A 24538-nucleotide genomic window follows, 5' to 3' on the forward strand; every position below is an offset into this window, starting at 1 on the left:
TTGTAAGAAACATGCATATGGTTTTACTTTAAAATACAAAATTATTAAAAATACAGGCTTATGACACTTTAGGTACCTAAAATGTAGTAGAACCGATGTCTGCTGTATCCTAGGGTTTCTTGCATCCAAGAATTATTGAAAAAGATCTCTTTTTCTGGGTCCTTTTGGGTCCCACAATGCTGAGGTTTTTTTTAAAGCTGGAACCTTCAACTCCTAGCTTACTTCACAGTGATATTAATGATGCTGACGTCCTCGTAGGGTTTGTCAGTTTTGGGATTGACTTTTACATTTGAGATTCTCTGAACAACTTCCATTCCTTTAGTCACCCGTCCAAACACGCTGTGCTTGTTGTCTAGCCAGGGCTGTTTGAGGGTATAGGAAGAGAAAGGTAATTTTAAAACAAAGTTACATATACATTAAATACAAACCAGGAAGAAACTGAGCTAGAATAAGTGAATATGGATGCCTTTTATATATTTGGACTATTAAACTAAACACCATGTAAGTGCAAACTGCTGTTTTAACAAATGAAAAACAGTGTAGCTCATGCACATTCATATGCGTTTAAACTCATCTTCTAAAAGATTTTCTTAAAAGTACTACAGCGGACAATTCTAGAGATGCAGTAGCATTTCACAGCTTTTTTTGTTTTAAGTGTAATCTTAGTTTGCAAAAAGGCTGTTTCAATACATCTATTCAATGCTGCTCTCAGATAAAATTTAAGTGTATGCTTGATTTTTGTCAGTCCAGAATACTGGACAGGCAATATTTATACAGTTTGCCCAATTAGTAATCCCCATATAAGTGCCAAAATAAACTTAATGAGCCTTCAAGATTATGTAAGAAGGAGATGCTTTTTTAAGACATGATTTTGAAGTAAGTGCTATAAAAAAGTTTAAGTAACAGCTTGAAGGATTTGTTTTGCACTTGTTAGATTCATATACCAAAATTTCTTTTTCTGGCTGTGAAGCTGCACACAGTTTAAAATATTAACAGGGAAGTTTTCCAACTTGAATATTGGTTTCTCTGAAGAGCTAAGAATAGACAATTTTAGAAGCCATCCCTGCACCATGTCCAAAAACATGGAACAATCTTAAAATAGCCAAGATTCTATCAAATTTAAACCAGTATGTTAAGTATTCCAATAATATAAAACTGCAAAAATGTCTGCTCTACTTAGAATTTGATATGGCCCTTACTCTATCAAAATGCCTTTTATGATCACAGATGACAAAAATACCTTTCTTAATGGAGTGTTTCAGTAAAGCCAACACAGTGTACATTTCTGTATGCAGCACTTATTTCCACAATAACAAAGGTTGTTTGGACAGTACTATTTTCCTTTTTCACCATAAAAATTACTGTATTTATTTTTACTATATAGTTAACATCTCAGGCCTTAAATTAAGCTTTTAATACTACTTACAGTTGGCACCACTGTTATAAAAAACTGAGATCCATTGGTATTTGGTCCTGCATTAGCCATACTGAGTGTATAAGGTCTGTCGTGTCGTAAAGTTGAATGAAACTCATCTTCAAATTCTCCTCCCCAAATACTTTCACCTCCCATTCCTGTACCTGTGGGGTCACCAGTCTGAATCATGAAACCCTGCAGAGAAATTGAATATATTACTGCATCATCTCACAGAGTAAGTGAGCAAAAGTGTCTGATGCCAGGTGAAGCTCTCTTAGCTGCTCCATAACTCCAAAACTGCTTCATACTCTTCAACAAAATGTGAGTGCTAAAATGAAGTGGATAAGGAACAGAGCATTCAGGATCTCTTTAAGTGATAATCTGCTATTTATCAAAAATAAGATTACTCAGTGGTCTCTGCTAGTGAGGGACAGAAACCTGAACATCTCTACCTTCTGCAAACACTTAAGTTGTATCAACTCGACTGTTGCAACAAAAATAAGTAGCCTTACAAGGAATGTCCATTCTGACAAGAAATGCATAAAACCCTAATTCAAGCAGGATTACCAATTTGATCTTTCTCTCAAATTTCAGTTTTTTTCTACCATGTCAGTTGCAGGACAGCTATTTATTAAGCAATTTTACTAAGTGATGAAGCTCTTCAGAGCTCAGAATTATTCAGACCTTACAGGGAATTATAAAACCATTCCAGAAATCCTCTGTGCAAAAGAGAAATGAAAATGTTGACAGAACTGACCCAAAATTTACATTATGTAAACCAACAAAAAATTAAAAGTTACCTTGATAATACGGTGAAATATGTGTCCATTGTAATAGCCATTTCTGCTATGCACACAAAAGTTTTCCACTGTTTTGGGGCACCTAAAATCATGCAATAGAAAATACAGGCTACAATAAATATTTAACTGTATTGTGGCAAGGCCATAAAGATTTGAGACTGAGATCCTGTTGTACTGAGCCCTGTTTTAACATACTGTAGAAAGGTCTTTCATCAAAAAAGTGACACTCCCTCCCCTCCCTGTCCTGCCAACCCAGAGCTGGAAGCAAAGAAACTGAGGGCAGTACCAAGTTATCTGGTTGCACAGGAAGTCAGCAGCAGGCTCTGAAGCAGAATCTAGTTCTTCCCTGAAACCTAGGTCAAGGCACCCATCATTAAAGGTTCCTTTCCCAGCTTTTTATTTATATACTGCAGTTAGATTTACAAAACCAAATAAGGAATTTATGCTCCCTAAGAAGAAAGTTGTTCAGCGTTCTTTTACCTCTATAATTCTATCTGCCCATATGCATGTGAGGCATCTACATACAAGAAGTGAAATTTAAAACCAGAATGTTTTAGTATTACAGAGAAGTTCTGCAATCACTATAGAGCCAGTTTTCCTCCTCTGAAACTGCTGACAAAGATTGTTTGGAACCAGAGGGAGCAGGTGGAATGTTATTGCTGATGGAATAAAAAAAACAAAAACAAAAACAAAAAAAACACACACAAACCTTTCCCTGTCTGACTTCATTTTTTACTCCCAAGAGGGTTGTTACTGGAGTTGCAGTTCTTTGTGACAGCTCTTGAATGGTTTTGAAGAAGGGATTAATAGTCAGAGTGTCCATCTACATAGACAGATTCAGGCAGCCACACCCACACACTTTCCCAGGAAACCAGAAAGCAGTCAGGTTGAGTTCGTAAGCTGTACAGCTACATGAACTATGACAAGGAATATTACTTTGGGCTTAGTGATATTCTAAAGCATCTCCTGGACCAGAGCACCAACGGCGTAACTATTGGAACACACAAGATTACAGTCTAATTCCGGCTGAGCTGTACAAGAGTAGGCATTCACAGCTTTATTCCACTAGCACACAGCCAAAGATTTAAGGGGCATACAAAGTTATGTCCCCTATCCTCTCCTTTATTTATTACATTCATCATGAAGAGTTTTTAATTTCAAAACTCAGCTGGAAGGAAACATTAAACAAAAAAGCACAAACCTGACGGTGTTGCATTTAATCTAAAAAATGCATGCAGAACACTGTAGCGAAGCACGCAGCAATACTATGCATGCAATTATGCTTGACACACAGGCATGAGAATTAAAAAAAAAAAAAGTCAAAAATATGCAGCTTGTTCTGTCACTCATTGGTATGTGCTGTACCATTACTGCAACCTATACGCTACAATTATGAATTCCAGGAACTAGGGCTTGAGGCAAGGAGACATTGGTGAAGAATGCAATGGAAGACTAGCAGCCCTGCAGGGTAGAATTAAGGTTGTGTTGCATTATCTGTGCTGATGATAAAAGATGAGCTTGTGATTAACACAGACTACATTTAAATGGTTTAAGTTTCAATGTATTTACACAGCAAACCTGACAATCTTGTATAAATCCGAGTGTTTCACAAAAAATCTTTACATGTATTAGGTAGTGTTGTGAAGGAGAGACGCTGACACAAGAACTTAGCCAACAGTCATACATAAAACGCCTTTTCAATTATATGCGTGTTCTTAGATATAGACAGCACTAATGTTATACACTGGTATAAGTTTTATGTTGCTCTTGAAGGATGAGCTGCAGTAACATAAAATGTAAGAATACAATAGCTACATTTGGAAACTGCAAAGAGTATTATTCCTCTGGCTTTCATAGGCCTATTGCCAGATCTTCTACTGCTGCTGCCAACATCATTCTTTTTCAAGATGGAATGAAACAGCACTGCTTTACAATAATATGTAGCTTGCACAGAAGAATATCATGCCCTATCCACACCTTATGTTTGGAGAAAAAATAAATAAATAAAAGAAAGGAGTAAATCCCCCAAACCAGAACTTACAAAGAGCAAAATCCATGAAAAACATGTAGGGCGAGAGCAAACAAAACACCACAATCATAGGAAGATGGACAATTTAGTCAGATACAACAGTCTAAGCTGTTGTAGAAACAGTCTTAAGCTGTTTTTTGATCTACGAAGGTAAAACATGGTTTTGCCTAAGCCCTCCCCTTAACACAATACCCCTTATTGCCTCTTCCAACCTTTACTAAGCAAAGGACAAAACATATCAAAGCTAGCTAAGACTCATGACAGACCACTGTTGTCAAACTACAGATACAGTGGTTGAACTTTGTTTCCTTCAGCAGGGCACTGACTCTAGTCTCTTTTTTACCCAGCCTCCAATTATCATGGAATTTTTCGGAATGTAGCTATCTTTCAGACTGCAGCCCTCCTGCAAATATGGTTGAAATAGTTCAATCAAAAGTAAATAGAAGAAAAACAAATGACAAGCGACAAGAAATACATTGTGAATCAGTGGCCCCTCACTGTTACTTAGACCTATTTTTACCCTAGTTTACTTGTCACACTCAGGTAGCCTGCTGTATGAAGAAACTGTGAGGAAACAAGGCCAGAACAAAAGAGGAGGAAGAGAACCATTCCTAGCTGGGAATGCATCTCTTGGATACCGATACTGGAAAACACGAGGGAAGGAGCAACAGCGTAACAGAAAAAGTACCAAATACATACTCAACAGGAAAAAGCTTGATGTGAATGTCTCCCATGCTTGTGTGGATAATGGCACTGTCTGAAACTCTTTTGGGACCTTCCGCCTGGGTGGCTGCCATGACCTCTTCTTTAGAAGGTTTCTCATTAAACACATCTCTGTCAGAATCTGCACTCTTTGTATCTTCTGGTTCACGTTTAGTAAACTGAAGAACAAAAACCCAGAAAGCTACTGTTCATTTTCTTTATCTTACACAGTGCTCTGCACCTGAGACATCAATGTGATCATTCAGCCTGCTAAACACCTGAATGGATTTGAAACGTAGCCAGAATTCACAGATCCTTGCATTGCAGCATTAAGTGCATTATCAGCACTGCCAGAGTCACAGATTCCAATACAACTACTTGTAAATCCAAGTAACTTTTTCTAATCTCTCTGTATCTTCTACCTCCTCTCCTTTTCAACATAAAGCCCACACTAGTTCAGCACTGTTTTTTATAGAGGAGTGGAGAATATCGATATGTTCCATTATGTTCAGGCTGAACTGGCAGGTCTTTTGGCTTCACTGCAAAGACATATTAGAGTTCTCTTATTCCAGTGCTGCATTAATATAAGACTACAGACAGAAAAGCAAATTAAACTAAAAATAGGAGAAGTCTCAGAAATTAGGTTTTTATAATAGTTCTTAAAGGAGCAAGACATGCAGCAAATATCAGTGACTACACAACCATCAATACACTTACATTTCAAATGGCAATCACCAGATTTCTGCATGCGTTCACTTGCTGCATAGTCATGTTTTTTCTAAGAGTGTCTAACATTTCCACATTTTGTCTAACTTTTCTTCCTCACCTGTACTGTTCAGAGTAGTGTACTCCATTCTGTACTATATAGTCACACAAACCACACAAAGTAACCGCACAGAGTTTTAGGAAGTATATTCTCTTGCTCTGTAACCTAAACCAATTCAAGCACAAATAAGCCAATGGACAGCTGGACCTCTAACCTCCACTGTGATCACATCCCAGATTAACCACAAACTACTCCAGAATTGCTTGTCTGTTTTGCTTATTCATTGCATCTCATCCAAAATCTAAATTGTGAAGAGGAAGAAGACTTGTCTTTGTTATTTACCCAAAAGGCACTTCAGTGCTACAGAGTCCTGATGCTTCTCTGAATTTAATTATTTTATGCTTCTTATACATTTTGTACATACGTTTAATTATTGTTTTTAATTGGTGTAAGATCTGGTCAGAATTTTTAAATATTTTTACATTAATTTCTTAAACTACATCAAAAGCCTATACCCCTCTCAAAAAACTATAATTTAGACAGCCAAAGACATCAAAAATTTTTAATGGCTTGAGCAATATTGTGAAAACAAAATTAAAGACTACAAAGCTCCTTCTAGTCAATTTTTAGTCAGTTCAAGCTAAAATTTCTAGAATATACTTGTAATTTAAGGAGATGCCTCTGGAAAAGTTGTGTTTGCAAATGTTCAATCCAAAAAGCACTGGAAAGGCACAAGGAGAAAATTAAAAAGTAATACACAATGAGAAAACATCAATACAAGAATGAAGTTATTCAAATAGAAACCACACACACACACCATATAAAACCTATTTTTTTTAAAAGCTGTGCAGATTACTGTCGGATCTGGCTGGATGTTCTGGAGAACAGGGTTTTCAGATGCCTTCATCTCTATAGTGATTGCAGCACGATGTTTCTTTGCTACTCCTTGGAACAAAGCTAGTTGCATCACCCTGATGTTTTCTTGTTTGCCCAAGATACGAATACACCTAAAGTACAAGATATAAAAGGTATAACTACCGTTATTTGCTCATGACACAGTCAGACAGTCTTCTCTCTGACTGCAAGATACTCAAATCAAAATTTCTAAAGCCTTCTCAAAATGATTTTTACTGTTTGTTTCTGTAGGCTATTTACAATGCTTCTCTATTCAACCTGCAACATAATTTACTAGTCAATCTCCCTGCTCTGTAAAAACTCGACTCCATTGATCTGCATTCACTTCATGTTATCATATCTAGTTAGCCAGAAATTAATTGATTATGCATTTTTAGTATCAAAACCCTTTCCACATATTCTCATTTTATTTCGCTTTAAACTACGACTCTTTAATAAATGTGGGAAAATCTTATCTACAGTCTAATTTAAGGTTCCCAAGCAGAAAAGAAAGAAAGAAAAAAAAAAAAAAGTGGCATCCACAGTCATAGCAAGTTTGCAAGTTTTAAATATAGTAGAAATCGGAATGAATATAGACTTTGAAACAAACATATATTTCCAAATGTCTCACTGGAACTTACCTGTTAGTCTCTACATTTATGACCTTAATGCCCAACATTGTTCCATAGAGAACGAAGTGTCCAGTTTCATCAAAAACTATATTAATTAATCTTACTGCATCCACTTTCTCCAGCTCACGCTCAACAGCCATGCGTCGGCCAAACTCCATGTCTGGTAATTGTTGTCTCATCTGCTGAAGTTCAGTAAACATCTACATGAAAAAAAAAAAAAAAAATCACAATACGAACATAGTTTAAACTTTTGACCCAGCAAAGAACCTACACACAAGCTTAGGAAACATGGAATTCAAATGAGACCAATCAGCTCTTAAAATTACCTGAAAAATTAAAATACACAACTAATGCTCTTTTTTTTTTGGCGTATTGTAGTACTTAGGCCTCAGACAAAGAAAAAAAAAAGTATGTAGCTATCTAACAAAATTCTTCAAAGATCACAAATTTAATTTTTTACATTATTACGATTTTATTTAATAAAGAGAAGTCTAGCAATACAAAAATATAAATGAAAATCAAGAACTCAGTTTCACAGTATAGCTAATATAAATTAGTAAGAATTAATTTTTGGTCAGAACAATGTAAAAGCCAAGGAAGAGAACAGGGAAAACCACTCTGTAAGAAAAACATAGCAATGAAGCTCAACTTTCAGAAACAGGTGATAATGTAGGTGAGTGTGCTGGTAAATAAATTCAAATAAATAGATAAAAATCCTCAAAAAAAGAGAAGCAAGACTGAACTCACACTCAGAGATTCATCAAAGACTCTCATGAGCTTCCCCGTTAAGAACCGGAAAATTCTAACTTTTCTGTCAGACCCAAGAGTGGCCATTTTCTTGCCATCAGGTGAAAAACTTATACTGGATGGGTAAGCCTTGCATTTAGCAAATTCATATAAATCAGTATCTGTTTTATACTCCCAGTTCACATTCTTGGGAAATTTATATTCATGAGGAGTACCAGTCCAGTACTCAATCATTCCAGATTTGTCAGAAGACACTACTACTTTGTAGACAGGGTTCAACCGTATCTGAGTAAGAGAGGAGGTATGGAGTTTATCAAAAACATGCAGTGGCTGGTTATTTCCTCGTCCATCATATATGAATATTTTTCCTGTGCTCTTCTCAGATGTGGCAACAGAAGATATGGCATCTCCAGGGCAATATACCCATTCACACTGGCCAGGGTAGTAGCTGCAACAAAGAGTGGAAGGAAAAAAAAAAATAAGAGAAATAAGAAGGATTGGTTTTACTTAGCTAAGAAATGAATTATGCTATCAACTCAAAATCAAGTATCAGAAGCAGATTTTGAACCTTATTTACTAATCTTGCTAATACATGACCTGCTAAAATTGAATGGTGTGATAGCGATAGCCAAGCTGCTCCAAGCAACACAAACCAGTGGAGGGATCAGTTAGCCAATCTCTCTTGTTCCCACATTGTTTCATAAAGAGGCTGTGACAGAAAGCTGAGGTAGAACAGCGTTGGTAAAAAAGAAGAAAAAGGGTGGAAATCCAACATAATAGCACCAGTGGCATTAAAGATTACTACTCAATTACTGTGACTCAATAACATTTCTCTTCTGTCTGGAAAGTGATTAGCACTTCAGTGCAAATGAAGACAACCACACTTTTGCCATCTACTTAAGGAAAAGTGCAGCTGGGTCTTGCAAAAAAATAATCAAACCACTTATAAATTTATTAACAAGAAATCAGTGATACTAAGACAACCAGGCTGTATTCTGTAAGCGTTATGAATGAATTTAAGAATGAATGCATTTGCTACTAGCAAAGAAACGTACACTGTAAATAAAATAAGTCAGAGATATGATCAATAAACAAAGTTATATCTGTTTTTAAAGAGTCTCTAAGCAAAGATTCCGACAATCAGAACTGAAACTAAAACTACATGACAGACCACAAAGATAGATACCAACTCCATAGGAAACTCTTATTTAGTATCCTTTCACAGATCAAACAAACACTGACAACTGACAGACGGTGATCATTTGGATTTTTAATACTTGTCTGGCAAAAATTCTCCAAGGGCTATTCGAGGCTTTCTTTGGAAAATGGGTGGTTGCAGTAACAGAACCAGAACTTTTTACCAGGTTCACAGAAGGGACAGGAGGCAGAACAACTGCAGTAAGGGTGACATCCCATTGCTCTGTGTGCTATTATCCAAAATTTATACATGAACTAGCCCTTCTCCAGATCACTGATGGAAGCATAAAACATGGGGATTTGCAGATAACTACACTGTGTAGATTAGTTAAAACTGAAAGGATCCGAAGAATTTGAGACGAAGCTAATCCACCACGAAACATAATGACACATACGTATCAAAGCAGACAATGCAAGGTAATGCAAGTTGAAAGGATCACACAGAACTGATGAATTCTACATTAACCGTAGCAAGCCTGAGCAAACAGCCATGAAAAAATTCTCAGGCAGGTCAACAGAAACTATTTGCTCAATAAACAGTAATGCAGAACATAAAGCAACAAACTCATTAGATTTTAGGAAGGATATTCAGAACAATGTTTGTATTACGACTGTATACTTTTCACTTCTTCATTAAAGAGTTCACATCAGGTCAAACCCAATTATCTCTGGAAAAAAAAAAAATGTACCAGAGGAAAAAAAGAAAATCTTAAAAAAAGAAGAAAAAGTCTTAACCATTGATGATGATGAGAAAAACTAGAGAAAACAAACCAGGGACATACTATAGACAAATATTATAGGTAATGTTCAGGGTATCCCTGAAGCAAAACAGATGAAAATTTTACCTCAATTTCCCCTAAATGCTCATATAGGAAAAAAAAAAATCCTCTAGTATAATGTCAAATTAAGTGTTTTTTTAATAATACAGTGGAATAAATACAGTAAGATATATATTCCTAAATTGATTTAAAAATAAATTTATTCATTTTGTCCTATGACTTTATCAACTTTGTAGTAACAATACAAGACTGCTAAGCACAAAACACCAACAAAAGCTAAAGACTAAGGCTAACTGGAATTTTTTCTGCAGCAGACAGACAAGAGAGAATCTATTCTTATGGGCTACGTACATTATCTGGAGATGGCTACTAACACTATCACAAGCAAAGAAGCTAATATAAGCATTTATATAGGGATTCTGAAAGGTATTCAGATATTATATTATTTTAGCATCTTTCAGAGCAGTGGAAGTTTTACAACTAATTTCAGTCAGGAGAGCTATGACAATACTGAACATTTTTGAGTTTATACTTTTATTCAGTTTCAGAATTAACCAACAAATAGTAGACTACTAGGAATAAATATTTTCTGATTTCAGAAGGACTGTGGAAGCATCAGATCTTCTACCACTCTTAGTATAGCTTTATTCTCCCATTTTCCAAATCCACTCTTGTAAAAATGTGAGAGATTATTTTCCCGTTATTGATATAATTCCAATAATATCCATTCCTATTTCTTCCAAATTCTTCAGCTACATACTGTATAATTACAGAAAATCTGTTATAGAAACACTAAGGAAGACAACAATGTTCTTTTTAAAAAAAGGAGGAAAATGATATCCCTGAGTCAAAGAGAACAGTACATACACTCCAACAGCTTCCTGCCATACTAGAACTATTAGTTGGCTATGATTTTTAAATTCAGTGCCAGACAGCAGAAAAAGTGATCCTAACTCACATTTTGTGAAACACCATGTCTTTGTAGGCAACAATATTTGACACAGAAGAAAGGCATAAACATCTTCTACTCTTAAGAAGGGTACATACAAGAGTCCTATTTTTTTCTGTTCAACCAGGCAATCTCCAAGCCACTGGAGATATTTTGGATAACGCAACTTGCTTAGCTCAGTCTGACCAGAAAAAAAAACTCTAAAACATTCATAAAAAAAAAAGTAATCTACTTATCTCTTATACAAAATAACCCCAAACATTTTAAAATCCCTAAAAAAATATTTTTTTCAAGAACTAAGTCACTTACCCAAGCTTCAGCATGTTGATCATATCAAAGTTTACCACATCAAACACCTTCATCGCTTTGTCATCTCCAACTGAACAGAAAAAAGCCCCCTCTGAGCTAACAGCAATACTCTCAATAACTCCTACAAAAAAATTAGTATATTATTAAGACACTGGAAAGAGACATCCTTCATTTCAATACCCCATAGAAAAGGGAAACAGAGACACTAATTAAAAATATAGAGGCCTTCAGCTGTTTCTCAGCTGTTTCTCTACCATTTTTAAATGTTTAAACATTTTTTTTAAGCCTACTTTGTATTCTATCATTATTTGGAAGTTGGAAGCAGACAAGTAAAAATGAACTGCTTAGCTTCTACATAAATGGAAGATTATAATTACAATAATTTTAATTTAAAATGTTTATTATAAAAACATTGAGAACAACATTATGATACTGTAAAAAAAAAAAAAGTTGCTTGGTAGGCTCCATTCTCACATTTTGTTTCTGTATATACTGAGATGCTGATAGTTAAGATCAAGAACCTACTATTACAATTTTTCACGTTAAACAGAAACATTACTTTAATTATTTATTATTATTTATCTTTTTTATTGTTACAGGCTGCATATTAAATTTGTTTCTATCAGGTAGATCATTTCCAATAGCAATAAGTACCTCAATTTTCTGTCAGGCCTGTTTTATGCTTAGCATAGTATAGAAGAGCTGTGTGTACTCAGCCCATAAAAATATGGTTTAAATATTGGAACTGCAATTCAACTAATAATCATGCCATTGATGCATAAATTACTTTACATTTACAACAGTTCCAGAAGAAAATAAACATGTTACAGAAAAAGTTTATATGAGATAGAAATATTCATCACAGCAAAGTGAAAAGATCTGACTTTGTGAAGAGATGATGAGGGATGAAGGTAGCCTGCTTAAAGTAACATCTTTTTAATCTTCTTTGGATTGTATGTACCCTGTTCACTTATTTCTAAACAGAAACTCTCTCTGTGTCCTGGACATTCTCCCCAGAAGCAGGGCGCAAGGCAATGCAAAGGATGTAGGGGATCTGGACAAGACGACTCATCAAGTTTGGTTCCCACCCTATCCCTCTGGCAGTTTGGAGCAGGACGGAAGAGGACAGGGGAATGAAGGAACCTAGATGGATATCACTTCATCCCTGCCTGCAATAGATGCATCCCAGAACTCCTCTCCTCTTTGTTTGCATTGCCTGTTCAAACCACTAAGCTGGAGGGGGGGGGAGGGGGGGGCCGGGGAAGTGCATTCCTTTATAAATGAAAAAGTAACTTCTCACCTAAGTGGCTACGAAAATGTTTAACAAACTCAATCCCTTCTTCTATTTTTTTCCAGAACTTTACATGTCCATCATGACTGGCTGTTATGATAAAATCTGTCCTGCAATTGCAAAAGAAAAAAAAGGAAGAAATTTACATATAATGCACTTCCATACTGCTTTTGGGCAGTAATTTGCATTAAGACACTACAATTAGTGCTGTAAAGAGAATGAACTTTAAACAAATTACTGTAACAATCTGTCTGAATGGGCATTATCAATCCTGAAAAAGCAAACAAGTATTTTAATATACTCTCGGTTAATCTATAAAAGGTCACTAGCCTGAATTTAAGAAATAAATAACACAATTCCTTTTAACTTTGTACATTTTACTACTCTTTTAAGCTTGGTTTGTCAGTTGTTGCTAATAAAAATAAATCAATATATATCTTAAAGGTATGAGAAGAAAGGTATTTCCTCAATTGGTGCAGTTCCACTGAATCATATTTTACTGTATGCATAGCCAATTTCTCTTATTTCTGTACATATTGCAATAAGGATTTTAAAAGCTCATTTTATCTATTCAGTCATCTTCTTGGCAAGCCCCTTCCTTTATATTTAGTTTTGAAAACCTTAAAATGCCACCTCCAAACATAATAAGTTTCCATTATTAAAGTTCTACAATGAAAACTTCTCATCATATACAAGAACACATTTCTGACAATAATATACTGTGAAAAATAAGAGACTTACTTAGTACATGCTACATGCGTAATGACATCTCTGTGCATGTAACTGCGTTCATACATTGAAGCACTTGGAAGATTTTCAAGATAGACATGTTCAAATTCAAGCACTGAACAGAATAAAAAGAAAAATCAGGAAATTCTGTGTTCATAAAGATGTACCTAGCTTCCGTTTTCCATTAATTACCCTTGAATACCTTTCACTTTAGTCAAGAAGGCCCTAGAACTTTATCCTAACATAATACAAGGGATTTCCACTGTGGTTTCGTACTCAGATTTCTCTATTTATGGCAGACAAAAGCCACTCCGACTCTCCTTTTAAGCATACAGAACCCTGCTTTTAAAACAACTATTATGTTGACTTTCTGAATGTGTAAAAAGAATCTTAAAAATACAAATACGCCAAGTCTATTATTGTGAAAGTCTATTATTGATGCCACTTCTTCCTTAATAAAGCTGTGGGAAGATACAGATCTGACCTGGGAAATATTTAAGTACACTACTTATTTAAAGCAAATCTTTCGCAAAGTAATCTGGAAATATAATGTCCCTGTTGGCAGAGAATGTTTTTAGTAGTACTTTAACAGAGTTTTTACCTAGATCACTGAATATCTCATGGCTCGACTTCCCACTATCCAAAAAATCAGATGTTTCTGACATTTCATCTTAAGAACCTTTGAAGTACTGCGAAAAAGGGGATGATCAATCACATCTCATTTTTTTTCCAAAAATGAGGTCATTGTTGTGAGATTCACAGTCCCATTCAGAAATTACAATTTAAATTCTAAGCGCAGGCATCTATCCTTTTCATTGTTTAACTGGCCCACCCGATACGAACTGATTTACTGTTTTTTGTCTCCAATCTTTGTATCGTCATGGTTAACATTTACACAATTGCACTTCTGAACAACCTGCGATCCACAAGACGGTGCCCTGCTAACAACCCCACAGCCAAAAGCAGCGCCTCCTGCGGGGGGGCAGCGCCTCCTGCGGGGCGGGGGCAGACGCACAGTCCCGGGCCGCAACTCCGCGCGGCGCTGGCCCGCGCCCCGGCGCCCCCTCCGCTGCCCCGCACGGAACCCGCGGTTGCCCCGCGGTGCGGAGCGGCTCAGGCAGTCGACGGACACGAACCCGCTCAGGCAACCGGTCTCCCCTCGACGCGAACCCGCCCGCCCCTGGCTGCCCCACGGCGGAGCGGCGGCGCCCCCGGGGCGGCCCCCGCCACCAAGCCCCGCTCGACGGCGGCCGCCCGCCGCGGGGCGCCGAGCAGGGGCGCCCGCTCCTCCCGTTACCTCTCCTCTTCTTCGCCTGCGCAGCTTCCCCCGGGAGAGGCCCGACCCAGCGCTCCTCGTCCTCCGCCTCGCCGCCGCCCGCTCCCGCCGCATCGCGCTGCTTCCTCTTGCGCTCCGGCTCCGACGACTCCATGCTGCCTCGCGTCACTTTCCCGCGACACCGCCCACTTCCTGCCTTGCGGGGTGCCCGAGAGTGACGCCGCCTCGGCGGCGGCGGCGCAGCCAGTGAGCGCCGAGCGCGCGCAGACTTGGAAGCCGCCGGGCCGCGCCGCGCCGCGCCGCGCCGCGCCGGGCCGCGCCGCGCGGAGCTGCCATGGTAACGGGGGCAGGGGGCCGGGGGGGGCCTTCGCCCCCGTGGCCGCGCCCGGGAGCCCCGCGGAGGAGCCGCGGCGCCCGCGGAGCCGCGGGGCTCCCGGCCGCTGCGGGGGAGAGCGGGAGCGCCGTGCCCAGCCTCTGCGGTGCTGCTGGCGTCCTGCTCTATTCAGCTCCCTTCCGCGGCAGACTGTCCTCATTTTCACTCTGTTCTTCCCGAACGGCTTTTTCAGGCCTACCACCACTCTCCTTTCTCCTCTCTGAATTTCTTCCAGTTCGTGGTTATTCTATGTTTGTTGGCATTGAGCATAATTTGCATAAAGTTTGCCTATTCCCCTGCCTTGATTAGAGGTCTCAAGTTTCATGGTGTCTTCTGGCCCTGACGGATTAAATATTTGTCATTTACACGCTTCCCTACGTTGGTTTTCCGTATTCATGTGTGGGAGTTGAGAGCTTCCCAGAAACTTGGAAAGCATAAAGCAAAACATCTTTTTCTCTCGTGGAAAAAGTGTTATGGGGGAGAAATTATGGGGGGAGGAGGGGACATATTTTTACCCAATTATATACCTCTGAAAGGGAGCAAGAAGGAATATACATGCAGGGACATGTGTGCATTGTAGCTGTTTCTAATAGTAGGTTTACCTGTTGTTTAGTATTTTTATGGGATGGAAAAGTTCTTTATTTTTGAACTACAGCAGATAAACAAAAAGCTTTCATTCAGATAAGGAGTATGAATATATTGATATTATGACACAGAAATAGAAAGATCTCATAACTGAAGCTCCAAGGAAAATCGTCTAAACAAACATGATGCTTGGATGTATATACTTTATAAAGTAACTAACATAGCACACTGTTAAGGACCACAAGTTGATTTGTCTTGCTCCATAGAGGCCTATAGTATTTTCTCATGCCATGTACATTTTGAAACTTTGTTTAAAATCATTACCATTAACCTTTTGAAAGTCAGCAATAATAAAATAATTATAATGGTTGCTTTAAACTTTTTGATTTTTCTCACTGTGTATTCAGATATTTATCTCACACAGTGCTTTTGTTTTGGTTTGTTTTTATTACTGGGTGGGGGGGAAGAAGGGGGACAGGAGTTCCCCCTCCCTCCCCCCCAAATGTTTCCAAAGCGGGTCACTATGTTTTGCTTGTTAGTCTCTTCTGGGCCCTCTCAGCTGTACTGCAGATCCTTAATGCTAAATCCATACTACCTGACTGACACAGTGCTCCCTCTAGCTTTTTGCCAGGATGAAAATTATCTATTCAGGCTTTTTTTTTTGTTTGTCTCCTTGCCAGTTTTTGGTCTGAAACAAAAGTTTACATCTTATCTCAAGACCGCCTAGCTTCTTGATTAGCCTTCTGTGGGGGACTTCACTGGAGGCATTTCAGAAGTCTTAATAAATTATGTGAGCTAGTTCTCTTTCCTGTTATGGAGTCATTCCAAGACTCTTAAGATAATGATTTTTCCTTTGCAAAAACTGTTCTCGTTAGACCTTATCAGATCATGGCAATCCAGATTTTGTTAGCGTTCTGTTTTTAATTAGTGATGCAACAAATTTGCCAGGAAAGCATATCAGAAGTATTGCTACCTTTCAATTCTCTAGAACACTTACTGTGTTCAGTGAGACATTATTATTTTTTGTTAGCTACTCTGCTGCAGCATACTTGAACTTCGGAATTAAGTTATTCATTTGTTCAGTATATCTTTCTCTGACACCTCTTTTTTGTTATGAGGAAGAACAAACAGTTGACTTAGGATTTCTGCATCATCAAGATGGCAAAGTCATCACTTATTTCTTCATTAGATCTTTATCTTCTTTTCTCTCTCCTTTTAATCTCAAGCTATTTGGTAGGTTCAGAGATATGTTTAAGTGTTTCTAAAGGCTTCCTGAATCTCTTATATTTAGGAAATTCCTATTGGTTGTTTTACCTTTAACATTTTTCCTTTTAAGTGCCACTTTGGCCCTTCTGGTTTCCCTCTTAGTTGCTGTTGTCATTTATATTTCTCTTTATAGACTTAACTAGGATCATGTTTCTAAATTTATGTGTTTCTATTTGATCCAACAGATCCTCAAACTTTTTAATTTTACCTGTGATGATTTTTTTCCTGGCCTTCCTGGTGCCGTCTTCATTCAATAGCATGCATTTCAGGTTCTTTTTTTTTTTTCCCTCTCTCTTATTAACCTCCAAGACAGTTGAATTCAAAGTCTTTTTGACATTTATTGGAAAAAAGAGCAAAAGTAACTATGCAGAAGACCTTTGCAAGTATATGGAATAAGAGTGTGGCTTTGTAGATGTGCACTATTTCCTCATTGTTTCTTTAGTAAAGTTATGAGAAAAAAGAACAAAAAAACCCCCCACAAGTGCAGATCATCCATAGCAGTCTTGAAAATTTAAGATTGTGATTCAATTAAAAAAAAAAAAAGTTGTTATCTTGTTTCAAAATTGACTTCAGTAATACGGTTAGCTGATTTTACTGGACGATTGGGTGCTGTCTAGAATTACAGGGGAATTAACTAAAAACTTCATGGATTCAAGGAGTTTGTCCTGTTACATATTTGACTTAAAATAGTAAGTATGATTCAGTATCCTGTTTATAAGTATTGTAAATCTTTGTGGTAATGGTTCTATTTGTTTAATAATAGGCTGAAAAATTACCAGAACAGATGTCAGACTACCAGCATGTACCTCCTGAAATTGTCAATGAGTCAGTGGGTCATGCAGATGCCAAAGAAGAACTCTTGGATGAATGTGAGAGCATTTGGAGGCAGATGGAAGAGGTATGGCAATTAGGAGTAGGAGACTAGGTTTGTTGTAAACTTTTCTCAGTGTTCTGTATTTCATCTCCCCTCCCTTCCTTGCTTCCTCACCACGCTTCCCCCTGGCCCCCATCTCCCCAAATCCCCACACCCCAACAACAACACGGACAGACAGACAGACGGACCTTTAAAGGCCAGAGGTAGAAATGCTGGCAGGGGTGTAGAAGGCCTTGCAATGGCAGTCTTTGTTTACAGTGTGCTGATGTTATGATTTAGGTAAATCTTAAGCAGAGAGGCAGCATATACTAAAACTTAGGAAAATATAAACAATTGTTGTTTGTGTTGTGGTAGTACCAGCAGACCAAGACTGAGAATCTCCCTCTCTTTAGCCTCATACAAAATGGAAGTCAATTGCTGTCCACAGATACTTATGGCCCTAAACAAATGAGAGACAGGGGAGGAGAATGGGAAGAGAAAGAGAGGCTCAGAAGGGTGATGCTGTTTGCATACGCTCATACAGTCCAACAGTTATATCCTCAAGAATAAAATCTGTATCTCTTGACACGTGGTCCAGTGTGCTTATAGTAACACATTGGAACAAGTTGTTTTTATTTAAATATTGTAAATAAAGCAAAATCCCTGCAAAGATTAGTTGTGAGAGAATAGTGTGCATTCATGAGATTACTCTGGATCTGATGAAAAATCATGTTCTAAATTACATTTTGAGAGTCTTAATTGCTTCAATTCTATTTTATGGAGTATTTATACACTATACTTGCTTGCTTGAGTTCTGTGTTGTAGATACAAGGCATTAAAAATATCAGAAACTGAACAGAATTAAAAATATTTCAAATCTTAAAGTAGATTAAAGCAAAACAGAATTAAGGCCTCAAATATAAAATAAAAGTCTGTTTCAAAAACAGCTAAAATGTTGATATTTGCTATTGCATGTATCTGAACAGTTGTGTTATTAAGAATTTGGCACCATGCATATCCTAATATTGTGGCAGGGAATATAACATAGGAATAGACATATATAATTTATATATATGGATTCCTATATTTTAGGTGTATATGTATGTATATTATAATGTATCATATAACCATGTTTTATATTACATACACACACACACCTGCGTGCACCTGCACACACATGTATATATAAAAATATATATAGGAATCCTAATATAGTGTTAGGGAATCCTTCATCTAGATTTATGAAATACTGTAATAAGTTAGCAACAGAAGTTGTTTGCCTTCAGTTTTTTTTTAATCTCAGAGTATATAATATTCCTTTCAAATTTTCAGATAAAAGGGAAGTTAAAATGTTTAATAGTTTCAATTTAACCAAAAATCTTTGAAACTTTGTATCTCATTCCCAACAGTCCCAAAACAATAAAGGAAATGATCATGTGCAGTATTTTTGGAATTTGATAAAAACAGTTAGGATTTTTATTATTTTTGTGGTTGTTGTATCACAGATGCAAGCATTATGTTTCACCAGACAATTTTAAAGAGCTAATAGTTGTTGAATTACCTCCTCAGGTTATGTGCTTTATGATGTAGTGTTCCAATTACTGTGTCAGCATTAGCACTTTTTACTGGAGAAATCCTATTTCATGTGTTTATTTCCAAGCATGAACAGTAAGGTTTCCAAATCACTGCTTAGTAATATACTCAGTAGAATGCATCCTGTGCCGTAGTGAGGCAGGAAAAACTGCTGTCAGCATAAACAGGCATAAAAAAAGAAAAAGTTTAGCAGATGTCTCCTGCTGAAGCCTTGTATATCTGTGGTAGCCTGGATTTCAGACTTGGTATACATCCTGTTACAGTCAATGGGATCTGATGTAGTGCACTTCTAAAAATCAGACCACTTCTGAAGCATACAGTATATTTCCCTGCTAAATGAGTTAAAACAAAAAACAGGTATTATAATGTGATTGCTCTGTTTGCAGAGCCAGGATAGTAGTACTGAGTTGTGTTAACTTCATACCAGCTTCCCTATTCCATGTCCGTGACTCGTCTCCTCCCAGTTTATGTTCTTCATCTGTTCAGTGTCTGTCTTCTTATAAACCTTTCCCCCATAAGTTGCACTTTTTTTCCTCAAATCATACTTCCTCTCTTGCTAGTAGCTTTTCTACTTTTCAACAAGTTCCACCTTTTTACTGTAGTATAATTTCAAAATATATCTTTGCTGTTTTGGGTCAGGCTCTGAGGGACTGCTTGGAGCCAAATCAGTTCCCCCCTTTCCTCCCTCCTTCCCTCCCTCCCCCTCCATTGTAAACACTTTTTATCGGAATTTTTAACCATCACGTTTCTCTCCTACAAAAGAAAAGAGAAAGTAAACATTATTTTTTGTTTTGTTTGTTTTCTACCAAGTGTCAAAGCAAACTAACACTTCTAGGAACAGAAACGCTGCCAGAATCAGATGCCAAGGTAAGACAATATATATATATATTTTATTCTCCACAAAATCTTTTCTGTAAAGAAATGATGTGTTTTCAAAAGAAGCGAACTAAATTATCTTTGTTTAGTCTCTAAAGCAGTCAGCTTTACTTATATTAACTTTGATTTATTCTGAAGTATGTTAGTGTGCAGCAAATACTGAAAAATTGCATTTATGTATAGCAAAAGGGTTACTTGCAGTCTAGCCATGCAACCTGATAAATAACTAACACTGGCAGCAAAATGCAGGGGCATCTAACTTCTTCTAATAGCCATTTGGACTAATTCCTAGTCAGTGTATGTGTAATTTGTGAAACTGTATACAGATACCTTTAATTTTACTCTGAAACTTCTTTCTTGGAAATGACTATACTGTTTTTCCCCATTGGTGGATATCATTAGGAAACTTATGTGCTTGAATTAGAAATGAATTGAGCAACACTGAGTGTGTGAACTTGAACTCCTGGATCCCTCAAATTTTTGAGAACATGCAAAAAGGGAATGTTGGCTCACTCTGTAGTTGTGTGTAAATTCTAAATATGAACCTGTAAAATAAAACTTATATATGCACCCTGAATTTGGAAGAATATAAACAATTAAACATTTAGCTGGTTAGATAAAATTCTTAGGTTTTATAAATCTCTATCTTATGTGACTTCAGTAAGTGTACTGAGAGAGTAGATTCAGTGTATTTGACTGAATGATTAACAAAATTACTGTTCTTCAGGGATGTATCTGCTGAATACGTTCAGATATTTACCCATTAATTACTAACATTAATCTCTTGCTAGTAATAAACTTTTCTAAACCATTATTTACTCTGAATAAATAAGCAATAAAGATGTATAATTCAAATGTATAAAATACAATCTTTTTCTTTTTTTAGAACTCTGGATAAAATCCTAGAATTAGAAATAAATTTTGTATCATTTTAGTTGGGCATAGACTCAGGATTTAATGTTTCTTTGCAGCTTTACTAAAGCACATTGTCCCATGTAATTAATACTCTTAAATTCTACTGTGGAGTTGTGCTTTTCTTGAAAGCTGTCGTAGCAAGACAATGATTAAATGGAGTTGCAAGGGCAGATTGTACTTCATGACAGAAAATAGGGAAGAGAGGCAAAGGTTGTGTTAGACCCACTGTCAGCACTTTCATGGGATCATATTACGGTCCTAACAGTCACATGTATTTTCATTGAAGCTGGCAAGGAAGCTGTAGGTTTTTCCTTGCTGCAGACCTTGTCACCAGTGTTTATCCCTTAATCACTTCAAGATTATAATCATGCAGTGTGCTCTGTGTGGTTTTATGCTTTAAGTTTGGGGACTCAATCTAGTCTACAATTTAATGGTATACATAATGAGCAGCATATTTTCCTGGGAATATATATAGGGTATAACAGAGATGTCTGATATACTTCTTTGCTGTATGTACTTGTCTGTTGAAAAGAGTGTCCTTGATTTAAGGTTGCTGAATGGCAGTGTTAATTTATTTGTGTGTTTTAAGTCCAGTTATTAGAATATCCAAAACATTTTGTACGTCCTTTTATTATAAAGTTTAAAGAATGGGCTGAGGATGTTCTCAGAAGTAGTGCTCCAGTATTACAAAAGTGTTGACACTAGCTGATCTAGAAAATACAAAATATTTGGTAATTATTTCTTTTGTGTTTTTTTTTCCCTCTCTACCTAAAACTTTAAAAGTTTTAAAGATGCACTTTTAAAAGTTGTTTTGAGTAGTGAAAAGCCAAACTTTAGGTGTCAATTCTTGGTGTTTTTTTTTATTTTGAAATCTTGCATGATGATTCTTAGTGCATTTTTCTCTTGAATATTTTTTAGCTGGCAAAAAGTCAACTACAATCTGCAGTACCTTTTATGGAATGCTTGACCATAAGAACAGTACATTTTTATTTAAGTGTGCTTTGTTTCTTCTCAGATTACTAGTTTGTAATACGTGTATGTATTATATAGTGTATTTGAAAAATATTTTATAAGTAGAGCCCCCAATTTCAGGAAGTGGAACAGTAATAATGAGTTCTTCTTTCTCCAGAATTTGTTAAAATATTGAAATAAGTACTTTTTTTAATCAAAGGTTGTTTAGGGTTTTTCTTTAATAACCTTTCCTGGACTGGTGTTTTGTCTTATTGCTCCTGTATTTTCCATGATTACAGTGAGTTAGAACAGTAGTTCCTAAGCATATTTGTGGAGTCCACATATGTAGTTTTGATAGATATCATCTTCGGCTCCTGGTTATTTGGAAGATAAGCTTTTGTTTAGTCATCACACACATCAACTGCAGTCCATTTAATCTTCAGCATATATATTGTCCATGCATCTAGGAAGGAGTATGTGAAGTATTGTCATTGCTGCTAGAGGCTCATTTCAGTTGCAATTGTCTGATATTGTAGAGGGAATGAAGGAAAAAAATCCAACTGTGAAGGCTTATGATTTACCCGCTTTTTTAAAAAAAGGAATAAGTTTTCTGATACCTGTAAGTGGCTTTTTGAATTCTTTGAAGTATTAAGTGGTCTATTGGAATAGGTGCTCTTTTGTTTTTTGCTGTATAAAGCTAATAAATGAATTTTTATCCCATTCTATCTCGTTTAACTCCAATGCAACTCAGCACACTTCAAGAGATGCTTTTTTTCTTGTTATACAGCTTTCCTTGTTAATGATGCGAGTGAAAGCTTTAACAGCAGAATACAATCAATGGCAAAAAAGAAGTCCTGAAAGTAAGTTTTCTGTTTTGTTTTTTTTGTTTTGTTTTTTAATATGTTTACAGCTTGAAAGTTTATGAATATAGCTTACATTTACAAAGTGTCTTTCGTCTAGGTATCTTAGACTGAACATATATTGAATATATGTTTGTTGCTCATATTATTATGCAATAAGTACTTAAAAACAAAATGAAATACTGACATAGTAGCAGATATGTTTCCTTTCTGGTTGTTATGCTATATTTTTTCAGCACCTCAGTCCTCAAAGTGAATTATCCTATGACTTAATCCTAGGATTCTGGACAAATAAATGCATAATTCCTACCATTTATCAATCAGTTAAAGGGAAAATAAGTGTTAGCAGATCTCCAAAAACATTTTGTCCTAAATCACAAAAGTGCATTATGCTGTTACTTTTCTTCAGGTTTGTCCTTTCTGTGATTGTTTCTTCTCCATCTTTTTTTTTGTACTTCCTTTTTAGGATAGAACTACCTTGGAAAAGAATTTTGTCTTTTAAGAACCCAGTACTTTTAATTTTTGCAAGTACTAATAATAAACTCAACAGTAGTTCACTCAAACATATTTTTATCCTTGCTTTTTTTTCTTTTTTTAATTAGTACTTCGCAGAAATGTATTGTATTATGATGTACTAGCTGAAACTTTCAAGCAAACCTTTAATGGTAAACCCGCTACAGTGTAATAAAATGTCTAGCTTGGATTTAACAGGGTTCAGAGATTCCAGGTCAAGAAAAAGTCATAAAATACACTTCAGCATATTGTAACCACACAGGAATCCAGATCACTTCTTCATTCTGAGAAGCACAAACCATTGAGACAAATGATAATTTTTTTATAGCAGTCAATCCCCATCAGTCAAAACATAAATTCCTCAGTTCTTCAAGATTCCTTCTATACAAAGCATCAGTGCTAACTGGCTTTGCTCCATTGCATGACTGATGTGGCCAGGCACAGTGAAAATAAAACCATTCAGAACTGAAGTGCAGGTAAAATAATGTGGTCTTTCAGGTATTCCATTTGGAGACTCATAAAACAGTTTACATTGAACCATCATTAGTGTTCTTCTAGCATTCAGTTCTATGTCTACTGTCAAGGGCCCTTTGGCAGCTTTCAACCTGGTAAAATTTATTGGCGTAACTCTACTCTCTGCGTATCCATACATTGACCCATTAGAATGTTTTTGTGCCAGAATCTTGTCCTTTTTAGCATTTCCAAAATGATAGGACTGTGACACAGACAGCAAATGGAGATTTCCAATATTTTGTTACCTGGTCAAATTGGAATGCGTTTTCAGAGGAATGTTAAAGTTGCTTCTCCAGCTTCTGTCAAAGTTTATGTATGTGCTGCATATCATATGATAGGAGTTGAAAAAAATGTAAATATTTCTTCTTTCTTAGAAATAGGTATTGCTGCTTTGTTGGAATAAATCCACAGTTCACATGCTTTGTTAGCCTAAGAATGGTCAGCCTCAAATGCTTCTTAGAGGTGTGTAGACGAAAAGTATGAAATTGAATTTGGAAATACTGTTTGACTGCTGTTTCTGAGTAAGCTGCTGACTTATGAAGCTGCAGATGAATCAAAAGCACGTATAATTTTTATCTGGGTAAAATAACTTCAGATGTTGAGTTTTGTTACTAAAATATGTAATCTTTTTAAAGTTTAAGTTATTTGCTTAAAAATATTCTTGGGGCATACCTATTTTTATTGGCTTGCTGAGTTGCTTGGCTCAAGCATTCTAATTTGTTCCCA

The 24538-nt window shown here is 36.6% G+C and overlaps 2 protein-coding genes across 4 annotated transcripts in view; one reads left to right on the forward strand and one right to left on the reverse strand.

Annotated features, from left to right (window-relative positions):
* Positions 1 to 14683, reverse strand: PPWD1 (peptidylprolyl isomerase domain and WD repeat containing 1). Its single transcript, XM_067315312.1, has 11 exons — positions 14536 to 14683; positions 13251 to 13353; positions 12519 to 12619; positions 11219 to 11339; positions 7985 to 8432; positions 7247 to 7437; positions 6529 to 6718; positions 4943 to 5124; positions 2215 to 2296; positions 1427 to 1609; positions 1 to 362 (listed from the first exon to the last, which is right to left on the reverse strand). The coding sequence occupies exons 1-11, from the start codon at positions 14666 to 14668 to the stop codon at positions 219 to 221; spliced, it is 1878 nt and encodes a 625-aa protein (XP_067171413.1). The 5' UTR covers positions 14669 to 14683; the 3' UTR covers positions 1 to 218.
* A 124-nt stretch (positions 14684 to 14807) lies between these two features.
* The window catches only part of CENPK (centromere protein K), a 37626-nt gene continuing 27895 nt past the window's right edge, over positions 14808 to 24538 (forward strand). For all 3 annotated transcript variants that reach the window (XM_067315318.1, XM_067315317.1, XM_067315316.1), the window contains exons 1-4: positions 14808 to 14851; positions 17502 to 17636; positions 19995 to 20051; positions 22714 to 22786. In XM_067315318.1, the coding sequence (XP_067171419.1) occupies positions 14849 to 14851; positions 17502 to 17636; positions 19995 to 20051; positions 22714 to 22786 (268 nt within the window). In that variant the 5' untranslated portion in view covers positions 14808 to 14848. The remainder of the gene's footprint in view (positions 14852 to 17501; positions 17637 to 19994; positions 20052 to 22713; positions 22787 to 24538) is intronic.

The sequence above is a fragment of the Apteryx mantelli genome, chromosome Z (genome assembly GCF_036417845.1).
Source record: "Apteryx mantelli isolate bAptMan1 chromosome Z, bAptMan1.hap1, whole genome shotgun sequence".
Taxonomy (NCBI): Eukaryota; Metazoa; Chordata; class Aves; order Apterygiformes; family Apterygidae; genus Apteryx; species Apteryx mantelli.

Coding starts and splice junctions, on each gene's coding strand:
- PPWD1 (XM_067315312.1), bottom strand. CDS start 14,668: ATGGAGTCGTCGGAGCCGGAGCGCAAGAGGAAGCAGCGCGATGCGGCG. Junction 6,719..7,246: donor ATAAATGTAGAGACTAACAG/GTAAGTTCCAGT, acceptor CTTGTACTTTAG/GTGTATTCGTATCTTGGGCA. Junction 363..1,426: donor TTATAACAGTGGTGCCAACT/GTAAGTAGTATT, acceptor ACCCTCAAACAG/CCCTGGCTAGACAACAAGCA.